At 38.0% G+C, this 15,581-nt stretch overlaps 3 protein-coding genes across 4 annotated transcripts in view; 1 reads left to right on the top strand and 2 right to left on the bottom strand.

The window, feature by feature from the left end:
- The window catches only part of LOC107752169 (FYN-binding protein-like), an 11,761-nt gene extending 8,580 nt beyond the window's left edge, over positions 1–3,181 (bottom strand). For both annotated transcript variants that reach the window (XM_016568061.1, XM_016568060.1), the window contains exon 1: positions 3,088–3,181. In XM_016568061.1, the coding sequence (XP_016423547.1) occupies positions 3,088–3,090 (3 nt within the window). In that variant the 5' untranslated portion in view covers positions 3,091–3,181. The remainder of the gene's footprint in view (positions 1–3,087) is intronic.
- A 2,575-nt stretch (positions 3,182–5,756) lies between these two features.
- Positions 5,757–12,060, bottom strand: slc35e1 (solute carrier family 35 member E1). Its single transcript, XM_016568053.1, has 6 exons — positions 11,647–12,060; positions 9,655–9,725; positions 9,375–9,512; positions 9,163–9,288; positions 7,544–7,789; positions 5,757–7,434 (listed from the first exon to the last, which is right to left on the bottom strand). Exons 1-6 carry the CDS (start codon positions 11,975–11,977, stop codon positions 7,219–7,221), a joined length of 1,128 nt encoding a protein of 375 aa, XP_016423539.1. The 5' UTR covers positions 11,978–12,060; the 3' UTR covers positions 5,757–7,218.
- A 3,076-nt stretch (positions 12,061–15,136) lies between these two features.
- Positions 15,137–15,581, top strand: part of LOC107752162 (coiled-coil domain-containing protein 63-like) — a 7,608-nt gene continuing 7,163 nt past the window's right edge. Inside the window, exons 1-2 of the mRNA XM_016568052.1 lie at positions 15,137–15,194; positions 15,281–15,386. Of these exons, the coding sequence (XP_016423538.1) occupies positions 15,137–15,194; positions 15,281–15,386 (164 nt within the window). The remainder of the gene's footprint in view (positions 15,195–15,280; positions 15,387–15,581) is intronic.

The raw sequence follows: 15,581 nt of genomic DNA on the forward strand, positions 1-15,581 counted from the left end.
TGCTGCGCAATTAGGCTTATTTAATATATCATGATGAGTCTCGAGTTCAGTATTTACACTAAATCTGCGCAGATTTGGCTTACATGAACTTCCTCAAGAAATTAATTAGTAAACATAATTTACGAAAAATAACCCGCCAAATTGGCTAGTGATTTGACAGCGTTACCCGCCACAGCTGATTTTTTTACCCGCATTTGGCGGGTGTTAATTTCAAACCCTGCACATAAACATCCATCTACACAACATCTGACCTTTTGGGTGCTTTACCACACGATATTAACAAGTATGATATGCAGTCTACAGAGCAGGTGTGAACTTGGGAACTTAAAAAATTACAAAAAAGGGAGTCCAACAAATAACACATTTCAATGTCTGACTTGAGTAACAACTTCAGAGTTACAGAACACACTGTGAAGAACGGATAGATGGACACACAGAAGAATGCTCTCCAGCTTCATTGCTTCACTTCAGACAGTTTAAGGAATGTCCGAGGCTCAACATATGGATCACAGAAAACGATTTGAAACGATTTTGAAAAACAGCATTAACAGTAATGCATTGACAATTAGGAATCTATAGGGCAAGGCATTGTACTGATAAATACACAATTAATTGCACCTAAGGCTTTAACAAAACATACTTTAATACTTTTTTTAATATACATTCTTAGTCTTCTTGTGAACAATTCAACAGCGTTTCTCTGAGGGTGGAAAAAAAATCCTTTATGAATGCCTTCAAATCCAGTAATTTCAGTAGGAATCTGCATGATCTGTAACTTCACATAAAGTGACTTCTGTATGAGCAATACTTGGTACGTAGCCTACATCACTGCACTACTGACAGTGGAAAATGGATTTGAATATTTGATTAGTCAAATACCTGTTTCACTCAAATTACGGAGGTAAATTGTTGCATCCATGTTTAAACACCATGTTTAACCAGAAACGTAGACTGCCATTGTAAGTGCATTACTGTAATCAAATTCGGTGTTTTGCAGTTTTGCTTGTCCTTACGAACTCTGCGATGGGTCGTAATGCTTTTCTGTGGTAACTGACAGTATAGGGCCACAGATGCTATCGATAGAGATTCACTTGTACTGAACCTGAAACCTGCTCAGAGGACTTAACTGTAATAGAATACATTGTTGTTTGTTCAGAAACAGGTATTGATCAAAATCAGTGTGGAAAGTAGAAGTTTTTAGCAGAAGTGTGCCATCGCTGTGGTGTCGGCAGAATGGACTATAATAGACCTCAGACCACACATTGTCATTATAGTATCTTGTATCCTGATTAAAGGGGTCATATGATGCAATTTCAATTTTTCCTTTCTCTTTGGAGTGTTACAAGCTCTTGGTGCATAAAGAAGATCTGTAAAGTTGCAAAGACTAAAGTCTCAAATCCAAAGAGATATTCTTTATAAAAATCATCGCTCCGGCCTGACAGGGCATCATCACAATATGGCAAGGGGCGTAACATTTTCGTCACGCGCTTGAGGTATTCGGCCAATCACAACGCACTGGATAGCTGGCCAATCACAGCACACCTCGCTTTTTCAGACCGATGAGCTTAGTAAAAATCGACGTGTTTCAGAAAGGCAGGGGGATAGATGAGAAACAATAATGTACAGTATGTGGAAAATAATGTGTTTTTTTAACCTTAAACCGCATAAACACATTGCATTACACCAAATACACAAAATAATGTTCTTTTTAGCAACATCATATGACCCCTTTAAGATTGAGTATTGAATGTCTCTGATTTGATTACCTTCCTCAGATGTTGAGGGCATACATAATTATCATTGATTTAACATGCATCTGTCAGTATCGTATGCGTGGTATTTTAAAACAATAACTTAAAGACATCATACATTGCGTGGAAGATAATAAACGGCCATGAACTGTTTAAGAAGTGAGCAGCAGATTCAGAACAATAGTGAGGCACAGGAAGTGTCTCCAACCACACACCTTTTGCACAGCACATCACTCAGCAGTGGTTGCCATGGAGATGACAGTCAAAAGCCAACCAATTAGCTGCATGCTTTGCTAAAAACGCAACCCGTGTCAATGACAAAAGAAAAATGAAAGCTTTGTCTTATCTGCTCCAGCCACAATCCAAACAATCATATCATTCACACTTTGACATCACACTAAAATGATCCTTCTTACAGAGACTCGTTTTTCATTCTTTTGAGGATTTGTGTGATACGTCTTCAACAGAGCCATGAGATTATCACTAAAATCTAGTTTTAAAAATCACTGAAAAACCCACACTGACTGACCACTAATCAGAATGTCTGTAGTCTATGCTCGTTGCTGTCCATTAATTAGCAGCATCAATAATCAAAATACAGATGATGCTTTATTACAGTACGCAATGAACAATAAACCTCTAGTGGTTATGACCTCTAATCTTATTTCTCTCTAAACATATACACTAAACAAACCCAGATGCAGTGTGAAAAGATAGAAAGGAAAGCATATATCTCCATATAGCCCTGGATTCACTTTTTTTTTTAAATGCATATTTCAACTCCGGGTGAAGTAATATTTCACATTATCATTTTGAAAGAAGTGCTAAAGGTATTCAATGTAGAAAAAAAAAAAAGAACATCATGAAACAAGACAACGCGGGATTAGCTACTTTAGGGTTAAAGGCGATTTAGGTTTAACCCATGTTCAGGGTGTTCTCAATAAACTCGGTTCGGTTCAGAGAAGTTTTATTGACTACGTCTCAAAACAGAGAGATCTCTGAAGAACTAAACAGTGCAGTATTTTGGGATCTGGGCTGCTGATGATGACCAAAATAGGTAGGCCTACTGGTGTACTGGTGTAAAAGGTTGTAACAACAACAACAACAACAACAATAATAATAATAGTAATACTACTACTACTAATAATAATAATAATAATAATAATAATAATGATAATCCATGAGAAGCGATTATTTAGATTTGATGCCAGACCAACTTTATGATATCAGTATCAGAATTAACTGATTCTTCAGCAGTCATCTAATAATTATATAGGAGGTTTGAAAACACCTATTTACGGTCATTTCACTCAAAAGAGAATCGAGCTGGCCTTACCATGTGTTTTATTTCCAAAGCTTCATGTCATGTGAGTTGAGCTGAAGAGAGCGGCAGACTGCTGCAGTTTCCTGAAGCGCAGATGAGCGACCACTCAAACCTGTTACAGCAGGAAGTACTCTAGAGATGAATGAAGGCAAATCCATTGGGCAACTCCGCATTTACATACAGAGTTATAGGAGGCTGTGAGAGATGCATTAAAATAAACCACGTCTTTGCACGTCTACATAGAGCCTACAGGCGTGAGAAATGTTGTATTGCCTCGGAACGTTGAGAGTTTAGTTTATTGATGACTTGAGTAATGGCTTCATTTAATATACATATTTAAATATAATTTATGGAAACATCTTACATTTTGAATATTGCCTTTATAGTCTGTGTGAGGTTGACAGTGCCGTTCTCTCGCAGCTAAACTGTGATGGAGAGGCAAGACGGAGCTTTGCCTCCCTCTGTCGGTCAGAAAGGAAAATAACCCATTTTGAGTTTTGTGGCAAAATATCTTCCTTGACCACAGTTGCAGAAATCTTAGGATATTTTTCTTACGAAAATGAAAGTGCCTATGACGTGTCCTCATAATGGCCCACTGTCCAATTGTATTTAGCTTATTGGATTTTAGATATTGTGCTCACAAGATACATTTGTATCTGCTGAATGGTTTTCTGAAAGATTCATGTCCATTAAGGAGGAAGTTTGGTGAAAAAAATTAAATCTATCACTCTTACATCCAAATTCACAGAATTATAGGCAAGAAGGATTTCGTTTATATCCTGAGACACAAGCAAAAATGTGGCCAACTGTAAAAAATAAAAAAAAATACTTAGTAGGGTGTTGGATCCCTATTAAAATTGAGAAATATGCAAGTAATTAAATATCCTTAGGCTAATTCCTTTATATTAAAAAGTCACTGTGTAAAGAAGCTTGAACCCTTTTCCCATTTTTTTAAAACATGTTCACTTTTACACATGCACTATAGAACTACATTTGAGAATTCTAATCTAGAACTAAGAATAATTATTTGTATGAGGTTTTAAACTGTGCTACTCATAAAAACAAAAGGGTCAATGTTATTTTCTTGTTGTTTGGATATTCTCCCCACAGTGAGGTTCACAAGGTTCTGCGTAGAAACAAAAGGCATTTTTAGATCCTAAATGTGACTTTGCAGACCTAAACAAATAGTACAGCAAGACTTTATCAATGAATCTTCTTTATTTTCACATTTAAAAAGAAGACATCTTATAACCTTTAAGTTGACCAGAAAAAAACTATATTGCATTAACATTAACCGTACCAAGGCATCTTAAAAACTAAATAATATATAAACAGTGAAAGTGAAAGTAAAACAATCTCAACACAGAAAGTGTGACAATGCATTTCCACACCATAGAAAAACAAACGAAAAAAACCCCAATTAACAGGACTCAACATGACTGTCAGATTACAGAGACACAAGTCAATCTCCCAGGGGGGGAAGGTCTAAGAGCTTGAAGATGCTGAAACGGGAAAGAAAAAAAACATTAGGTACTACAGTAGTGCATGATATTCTGAATGGAAAGGTAAAATCGCTGAAATATTGGTACTGTTGAGCTGAGTTCAGGGTTCAGGGGTTTAGGCTCAGTTTACAATTATTTACTGTGTAATAAAACAACACAAAAATCAAAAAGTTATGCTTTCCAAGGCTTTCTTGAATCCCTTAAAAACTCATTTTGAGAAATTGGGATTCCAGTGCTTACACACAACATCTTGTTAATGAATACGCTGCATCAGCCCAATGTTTCTTGTACAGATTACAACCAGTCACCTAAAAGCAGTAAGAATTGGGGATAAGAGAAGAAATCGGCACTGAGAAGCGAATTTGCACACTAGTGATGTCACAAAGTAAGAGCAATAGGCTTCATCCAATGAAAAACAGGCAGAAAGAAGAGAGCACACCCACAGCCTTGCTTTTTGGCTGCTCAAGTTACAATATCAGTTAAAGGGATACTCCACCCCAAAATGAAAATTTTGTCATTAATCACTCACCCCCATGTCGTTCCAAACCCGTAAAAGCTTCGTTCGTCTTCGGAACACAATTTAAGATATTTTGGATGAAAACCGGGAGGCTTGTGACTGTCCCATTGACTGCCAAGTAAATTACACTGTCAAGGTCCAGAAAAGTATGAAAGACATCGTCAAAATAGTCCATCTGCCATCAGTGGTTCAACCGTAACGTTATGAAGCAACGACAGCTGCGCTGCACGGATGCGCTGTTTTCGTTCAAATCAAAGCGTAAACACACATAGAAAACATATCCTTGTGTCGCGGCTGACACAGAACAGCGTACGCTGCTTGCGTTCAGTGGATATTCTCCAAAATGGCGCTACGGTGATGCGGAGAGACACAGAGGAGATGAATTGTTGAATAAAGTCGTTATTTTTGTTTTCTTCGCGTACAAAAAGTATTCTCGTCGCTTCATAACGTTACGGTTGAACCACTGATGGCAGATGGACTATTCTGACGATGTCTTTCATACTTTTCTGGACCTTGACAGTGTAATTTACTTGGCAGTCTATGGGACAGTCACAAGCCTCCCGGTTTTCATCCAAAATATCTTAAATTGTGTTCCGAAGACGAACGAAGCTTTTACGGGTTTGGAACGACATGGGGATAAGTGATTAATGACAAAATTTTCATTTTGGGGTGGAGTAACCCTTTAATGAACCACTTCATCTGCCTGAACTGATCCAATAAATTCACAATATATAGAGAGACATAAAGACAGAGTCCTTCAAAATACACAACATGAAAAATATCGATGCTATTTAAAATCCATAACACTTAAAATGTTTAAAAGAACTCCAAGTTCTTTTCTCATTGCAGTTATGCAAACATCTGCATGCTTTTTGCCAAAAAATGTGTCTAACTTTCCAGCAGCAAGACACTTAAAAAAAAAAAAAAAAAAAAAAAAAAAAGAGGGAAAAAAAACGAATCCCCCACCTCACACATTTAGCTAAAACTGGCATAAATTTGGGAACGAAGACGACAACTGGTCAATAACATCTAAAAAGTAGGCCCACAAGAAATCTCCAGCCGCAGAACTCTTTCCACAACCGTTCAATAAATTGTTTTGGCTAGTTTGCACCATTTTTCAAATGTTACCATATTTATCCCGAAAATTAGTCCACAGATTCTGTTAACTACAGGTTTTACACGCTAAAAGGGCTTGAAACACCTCCAGCTGTCATGATTGAAAGGAATATTGCACCTTTTAACAAGACAAAATCTCATAGAGTTCAGTGTCGAAGAATCAACAGTTTGGAAACAATGTCCTCAAACGTTTTATTAGAAGTTTTCTTAAACTTCAGTTTGAGGAACTGAGACAAATTTAAACGGAAAAAAAAAATAACAACATAAAATTAAATAAATAAACTGCTTTATGAATCCCCGGTTTTCCCTTCCCAGACATTTAATATTAATGAAACTGACCCATAGGTTATGCACAGTAAAAATAACATAATGCAAAAAATTGATAATCATGCATATGAATGTGAGAACCATGATTCAAGTGATCTTGTACAGTGACCTCAGTCTAATTTAACACCCCCGGAATGAAAAAAACATTCCTTCACAGATATTAGACATTCGAAAAAATCAATGGGGTGTTTTCAGTTCATGATATGGTTAACCAATACACCTTCCTCGATAAAAATAAAATATTTACAAATTAAAGGCGAAACCAGAACATTGACTAACACCCTGATGCATTTGTATTTGCAGTGACCCCAGTGTATGTTATATGGCAGAGGTCTCACTCTTTTATCTGTCTCTCACTCACAGTAGCATGATGACGACGAAGACACGTTACATTCTGAACTGCATTGAAATGCATCCTGTGCAAAAAAAAAAAAAACCTACCAAAAATATCCCAGCACCTTGCTATAATCTGCACATACTACTGAAATATTCCTCATAAACTAAATGGGAAACATACAAAATAGGGTTTGTACTGAAATAAATAACAGGCCTGTGAAAAAAGCAGTAGGATTTTGTGAGTAAACATTCTTTTTCAAGTCATTCCGCCACTTCCTCGTCCGTATGAAACATACACCCATCTCCTCTGAAGCACGGGGGTCTGAGACCTCCAAAGTGCTCGACTCACACAACATACTGCTTGGAGCTGAAATTTGTTGTGTAGGCCTGTCGGCTGTACTCAAAGTGGTCGGTGAGTACTGTGCTCCGACCGTGCTGAAAGTCTGAGCTGTGAGCGAAGGGCCCAGAGCCATTGGACTGGGGCTTGTCGAATGAAACCATATCCTGTGCTGAAACTGGCAGCAGTTTCTTTTTGGCCTCCTGGTTAGAATCGTATTTCGCCTGGTGAGAGAAGCAATGATATTTAAGTTGACATCAAGTTTTTGCATTCCACTGTACAACCTCCTCCTCATTTGTGGTTGAAAAAACAATTAATGACATGTATAATTACCTTATTATAGAGGAAGACGCCTAGTATTGCTGTCATCATGCCGATAATGTTGGAAGTGTTGACGGGGTTCCTGAGCATCAGTAGGGATATACTGATGACCATGATCCTCTTTGTTGCGTTGGCTACGGCGTAACTGAGTGGGCTGACCAGGTTCAGCACACTGAAGGCTATCATGTTTTGTGCAAAGTTGCAGAAACCACTAATGAGGAGCAGCACAATTGTTCCTGTCCAGTTGGAAACCTCTGTCTGTAGAAGAAAGTGGGAGGAGAAATGAGCGTGAGCATGAAGAGTTGGGTTGAATCTCATGAAAAAATGTACACTACTATTTTTTATGTTTTTGAAGGAAGACTCTTATGCTCACCAAGGCTGCATTTATTTGATAGAAATTACAGTAAAAACAGTAATATTGTGAAATAGTATTATAATTTAAAGCAGCTGTTTTCTATTGTAATATATTTTAAAATGTAATTTATTCCTGTGATGGTAAAGCTGAATTTTCAGCATCATTACTCCAGTCTTCAGTGTCACATGATCCTTCAGAAATCATTCTAATATGTGGATTTGCTGCTCAAGAAACATGTCTTATTATTAACGCTAAAGATCGTTTTGCTGCTTAATATTTTTGAGGAAACCATGACACTTTTTCTGGATTCTTTGTTGAATAGAAAGTTCAAAAGAACACCATTTATTTGAAAAAGTAAGATTTGTAAGAATTTAAGTCTTTACTGTCACTTTTGATCAATTTATTGTGCCATTGCTGAATAAATAAAAATCATTAAAAATAAAAAAATCCTACACTTTTGAAGTGAAGTGACATGTGGCCAAGTATGGTTATGACCCATACTCGGAATTAGTGCTCTGCATTTAATTCCATCCTAAGTGCACACACACAACAGTGAACACACACACACCGTGAACACGTGCAGTGGGCAGCATTTATGCTGCGGCGCCCGGGGAGCAGTTGGGGGTTCGGTGCCTTGCTCAAGAGCACCTCAGTCGTGGTATTGAAGGTAGGAGAGAGCACTGTACATTCACTCCCCCCACCTACAATCCCTGCCGGTACGAGACTCGAACCCGCAACCTTTGGGTTACGAGTCCGACTCTCTAACCATTAGGCCACGACTTCCCCATTCCCCATTGAATGACAGTATATGACCTTTTGGATCAATAAAATGAAGAACATTTCTATATACACACACACACACACACACATGTATGTATATGTGTGTATGTGTGCGCGTGTATCTAGAAATATATATAGGCCTATATAATATAATATAATATATATATATATACTGTATATACTCTCCTTACTGCAAATTAATGACATGTCAATTGTAGAAAACTGTAAAAACATTTGTCATACTGAACTCAATTTAAGCTAATTTTAATAAAAATAAAAATAATTCATTAAACAAAATCATTGTGTCCAAACTGACCCTTTGTAATGTCATTACTATATTACAGTGGGGCAGACAAAAACAATGTCACAGTGCCAAAATTTTTCATCTAAAACATTTTTTTGATTTTGGTACAACATATGAACTGGACATATTTACAGATAAACATCCTCTTATATATTAATATTATTCATATAAAATCATTAAAACCCTATTTACCAGATCTCCATCCATCAGGAAAGATGAGAGGTCCACTAAAATCCACGTGGGCAGCATAAACATAAGTGCATTGAAGCCCAGGATGTTTAGTAATTGGAGGTGGTGAATCCTTGTGTCACGCAAGACCTAAAACAACCACAAAAATTATTTCACACAAGAAGCCATTCCAGACTTTTCCTAATTGACAGAAATCACCTAATAGAAATATGAACCTTTTTCGAGAATATGTTCTGTAAAGAGAAGCAGAGCGTCGCTGCCAGAGCGCTGATCAATCCAGAGACGTCAAAGGACAATTCAGTGACAGTGGCCAACAGAACGCCTCCAATGATGGGTATAAGAGACACATAAACCTGGTCGAAAAAAGCCAAACTCATCAAACATGCAAACAAACTTAAGTATTAGATTACTATTAAGCAACCAGTGACTGTTTAAGCCATTATGAATTCAGTAAATACATGACTTATTTCTAACTGTGTTTAGATGAAGACAGACCTTTGTGGTTTGCTTCTCTCTCATGATAATCCGTGACAGCAGAACCACCCAGATGGGCATGGTGGCCTTCACTAGAATGAAGGAATGAAAAGAAGACATGCATTCACTCATCTAATAACATCACCATTAGTGTCATCACATGTTCGTCTGTAAAGTCTTGTGATTGCACCTGGTATCTGAAACATCTCAGCTGCAGTCGAGTCCTCGAAAACAACACTCACGCTCTCCCTGCTGATTCCTGCACTAATGCTGCTTCATATTTAAAACACACAGCTGTTTAAAGCAATCCGTGTCCGAACAAACTCAAATGCATCAGCCGTCGCTGCAAACGGACCGCATCGCAGGTCATCTGACAATAAAAAAAAAATGTAAAGAAAAAAAAAAAATCTGAATCTCTCAACGACAACTTAAAATTTTTCCCAGCAGCAAAGCTGACTAGACTAAAAATCTGTATAAATGGAAACAAAGTAAAGGTCTGTTCACGCCAAGAACGACAACTGTATTCACGCCTACACTTACAGACGATACTGTTCTGTTTATTTGAGCACACACTGCAGTTATGCCGTCTGCCGCTTTGAAAGCTCAAGCTCTTTAAAGTCAGTGGGATTCTGATTGGCTGTTTTTATTGTTCATCAGCTGGAGTAAAGTGGTTACAATCATATTGTTACTCTGTGTCGTTATTGTTATAGCTGTGGCATGGACTTCACTATTCTCATAATTAGACAGATTATTAAAACTTCATAGTTATAATTATCACCATAGGTGTGAATGGCACTTAAAGAATCAGTTAGATCAGTAGGGAGTTAACAACCCAGAAGCAATAAGACTGACAAACACAACCTAATTCCTGATAAAAGAATCATATATATATATATATATATTTTTTATATATAAAATATGGTTATTGGTTGTTTCTGTCCTGCAATATTATTCACTTTGGTTATGTATATTTATCTCATTCTATACAACCATAGTGCTCTCATCACTTTATATAATATACTTTTTTTATTACCACTTACTCTTTACCCAAGCAGTTCACAACTAACTTCACACACCTTTCAACCAATGAACATCTTCCAGTTTTACAGTTGTGTACTCGTGGATCATTTTAGAGTATAGAGGATTTTAACCAATAGAGTTTAGTTTCTTTTTCTAGAAATGAGAGTTGCACCTTTTCTTCAAGCAAGATTAACTTTTAGATTTTTTTGGCTGCACCACCTCTCGAGTTGGCTGAGAACCCTTTCTTTAAAGGGGATGTCGGATGAAATTTTCACTTTTTTAGCTTTTCTTGCACGGAAGCCAGGGTTGAGTTGAGTTGAGCAGTAGCTCATTATCATTTCAAGGACATCACTGTCAGGTGTGACTTTCCAAACAATAATTTACTACTAAGTCCTAGCTTTCCTGTAGTTTTTTTTTTTTTAACAACAGGTTTGTAAGAAAACATTTCATGTCTATATGTACAGCTCTACTCTGCTAATACTCTGTCATTGTACATTTGGCAGATAAAGCTTCTTTTACTATCAGGGTTTCTAACACTAACGCAGGGTTTGTTAATAATGGAGGCCACGTAAACAAAAGGAACCGAAGCTTCCAAAACTAGACAAGTCTGTATTACAGATCTGCAGGTGGATGATGTGGCAGTATTATTAAGAGTGCGGAAGTGACGTAGTCTGGGATCACTGCAATAAAGTGTAGTGTTATCAAAACTCGGACGTAGAAAAAGTAATTAAATCCCTATTACGATTTGTTTCCTAGAGTTTGGATGAAAGTGGACGTTTAAATTGATAACTCAGACTTAATTCACAGCAGAGATTTGTGGTTAATGTCAGACAGCGATAAATTAATAACCTACGGCAATTTAAATTCGATTAAACGAACCGAGCCGAACCTATCCAATCTGGTTGGGTTTAAATTGAGCTCGAAGAATAAGGCCTGTAATACCGAATAACCGAAGTCAATAAACCTAATAACCGAAAGCCTCCCGTTACTCACCAGTGTGCGCGTACGACACCGGGACCTTCCATATGCTGAAATGGGCCGAGACGGAGGAGAAGTATTTCCCGAAGGCGAGCGGCAGAATGAACCAGCGGTAGTAGCGGGCCGGTAACTCCGTTCGCGGGACGCCCCAGGCTCGCAGCAGCGGCGGGAGAAACACGATGATGGAGACTATATGAAAGAGAGAGACTGTGACCGGATAGGGGAAGTCGTTGAGGATGATTTTATTGACCACGTTGCCACCAGAGCTGACGGTGTACCAGCACATGCACAGCACCCCGATCCGAACCCCGTCCCGCACGGGTGGGCGCTGCTCCACCGCGGCCATCTTTCAGCGCAAGCCGCGACGCTACGAGCCACACCGGAGGAGTCGCTGGTGGAAGAGTCACGTGACTCTGTGCAGCCACGCCCCTACCAAAATCACCATGGTGACCAGCTGCGAGAGTTTGGTTAGATTCAGGAGAGAGGTGTTCTGTTCTGTTCGTTTAGATCGTGTTAAATGTTTACTTTATACGTACAGTTACGTTCCAATTATTAATTTAATGGTGCAACGCTCAGAATTTTGCCACCACGGTTATCAAAATAGTTCTTTCTGAATGCTGAAAGCTTCGTACATTGTCTGAAGGAGATCCCATATTAATTCATTATATAGTAACTGCAGTTATTATATTTATGTGTTAAACTGTAGATCTTGTTTTTACTAAATAAATAATAAAATATGTGTATTATTATTATGGAACCCATAAGTGGACAAGATGGGAGGGAAAATAGATTTTCAGTGAGTTTGCGTTAATTGCTCGCAAAACTTTTACGTTCTCTTGCAAAAGTGGGCCTATTGCGTTTCCCTGAGTAACTTCAATTCGCTTGCAAAAGCATTGAAATGCAGCATTCATTCATTCATTCATTCATTCATTCATTTACTTCATTTTATTTCCATCACAAACTAATAACTGATAGCAAACGGTTTGAGAGAGTTTTTACATAAGCCTACATTTTTCTGTCTCCCACCTAATATTTTTTTCCCAGTCCCTTTAGGGACCCCGGTAAGTATATGATATAATATTTTTAAAAATCATAATTATTTAGACGCTATATAAAGATTTAGAAAAGTGCAATACAAAAATTAAGTCACATACTACAGGATGTTTAAATTTTTATTAAGATAAAAACCAGTATACTGTACAATACATGTTCTAATCCTTTTGTTTGCATGTAAGTAAATTCTGCCATCTACAGGAGACATTGAGGCACAGCAGTTTTTTTGTCATACATTACATAATACTTCCATAGTGAAATAAGTGCTCTGAATAATCTGTTTGCATATACTCATAATTTCCCAACAATCATTTATCATGTCATTGGTCCATTGTTGGAGTGAGGATGGAGTTCTCATATAGTATACTCTGTATGTGCACTTTTATCAGTGTATTTATCTATCTTTGTCTGCCTCCTCATTTGATTGGAAGATGACATCCAGTGTAAATCATGTCCTGCTAGCCAGTGGTCCACCCTACGAAGCACAAGCTGCCTCTATCCCATTATTCTGGGAGGAATCTTGGTGCTAGCATCACATGTGTGGGTCGGGGCTCTATTTTTCATTCACAGAGGAACTCCACTGGTGAAAACTGAGGGGCCTAATGCTATTGAGCCTACAGCACCTGTTAGTGGGTGGGATATATTAGGCAGAAAGTGAACATTTTGTCCTCAAAGTTGATGTGTTTGAAGCAGGAAAAATGGACAAGCTTAAGGATTTGAGCGAGTTTGACAAGGGCCAATTTGTGATGGCTAGATGACAGGGTCAGAGCATCTCCAAAACTGCAGCTCTTGTGGGGTGTTCCCGGTCTGCAGTGGTCAGTATCTATCAAAAGTGGTCCAAGGAGAACCGGCGACAGGGTCATGGATGCATGTGGGGAGCGAAGGCTGGCCCATGTGATCCGATCCAACAGACGAGCAACTGTAGCTCAGACTGCTCAAGAAGTTAATGCTGGTTTTGATGGAAAGGTATCAGAATACACAGTGCATCGCAGTTTGTTGCGTATGGGGCTGCATAGCCGCAGACCAGTCAGGGTGCCCATGCTGACCCCTGTCCACCGCCGAAAGCACTAACAGTGGGCACGTGTGCATCAGAACTGGACCACGGAGCAATGGAAGAAGGTGGCCTAGTCTGATGAATCATGTTTTCTTTTACATAATGTGGATGGCCGGGTGCTTGTGTGCCGCTTACCTGGGGAACACATGGCACCAGGAATCCAATCTAAAATTGTCAACTATTTTTTTTTGTTTGCTTGTATGAATTATTAAAAACAATTTTGTATCTCATTACTGATAATTACTATTACTAACGCATATAAAATCAAATCAGATCAATATTGTAAGCCCTGCCTTTTATATTATATGTACACACACACACGTTGTTTTTTATGTTTTATGGGGACTCTCCATAGGCGTAATGGTTTTTATATTGTACAAACTGTATTTTCTATCCCCCTACACTAACCCTACCCCTAAACCTACCCCTCACTGAAAACTTTCTGCATTTTTAGATTTAAAAAAATAAAATAAAAAATAAATAATAATAATAATATTAATATACACGAGGACAGAAAGTGTCGTAAACCTATACACATATACAGCTGAAATTGTCAACTGATTTTTGTGTGTGTGTTTCTTGTATGACTCCTCATACATAAAATGTTTAATTTCAATAAAATAAAATAAAAAATAAAACTCTGTTCCTTCCACTGCTCTCGTGATTGTAAGATGCAGCGCCCCCTGCTGACCGGTATCTTTCTTAGATACTGTTGCTAACAACAATCAACCCGCTAAAACGGAGGCAGACGATTAAAGCCACCTTGGGTAAGATAAGACATTATTTACTTAGTTAGTTAGTTAGTTAGTTGTCACTCACAGAAGTGTTGAGGGAAAATCAGACGCCACAGTCTCTTTCTCCGTGGAACATACTGCTACTTTCCTTATCCTCTGCTTAATTTTCATTCATAAACTCCTCGTGTAAATTGTTATTATTATTATTATTATTATTATTGAAAGGCCTCTGGGTTTTTGTATTTGATTAATCGATCGGGACTTGCAACACAGAAGACAGTCGGGATTATGACTGTTTCTAGGGCATTGCTGGGCAGATCAAATCATTTTACAATCTCAGTGAATCAAACGTTTAATGTACGATACTTATTGTGAAATGTGTAGCTTGTACGTTACTCTAAATATTTAGACCTATGGGGGACATATAATGTACCCCATATTTTCTATCCACCTTATTTTTAACGTAAGAGCGGATGCGACCATTTGTAACTTGTAACAGAAACGGCGTCTTTAAAGAGTTTTGTAGAGTTTGATCAATTACAGTAATTTATTTATTTTTTACAAATCATAGGACTTGGTGACAGTGAAGTTTGTTGTTACTCGTGTTTTGTGTTTATTATTCATAATTCAAAACTTCTGTTGTTAGCCCAGAGTTGCGTTCATTATGTCTGGCAGAGGGTCCCCGACCAAAGCTGGCTTTGACAGCAGTGTGGGTGAAAGTGGTATGCAATTAAAACATTGTAATTGATCATTAAGAATTATTATCATGCAGATGAATGTTCTTATGCAACCAGTTGTTTGTGTCCAGATGAGACCGATCTACAAAGAGTACACCGACTGCGGTTGGAGTTACGCCGACTGGAAAGGAATCGCGAGCTCTACTCGCAGGAAGAAGAAACTTTACGCAAACAGCGGTCAGTCCCACGAGCAATGCCGCAACCCACAAGACATTTCCAGGAGCCATTTTTATTCATTAACCCTCAGGTTAATAAAACAAACAAACAAACAAATATATATATATATATATATATATATATATATATATGTATATATATATCCTCCTGAGACCCAGCTATGGAGTTTTTGCCTCTGTAGTGGACATTATATTT

This window comes from Sinocyclocheilus rhinocerous, unplaced genomic scaffold (assembly GCF_001515625.1).
Source record: "Sinocyclocheilus rhinocerous isolate Xijiao unplaced genomic scaffold, SAMN03320098_v1.1 scaffold621, whole genome shotgun sequence".
Classification (NCBI taxonomy): Eukaryota; Metazoa; Chordata; class Actinopteri; order Cypriniformes; family Cyprinidae; genus Sinocyclocheilus; species Sinocyclocheilus rhinocerous.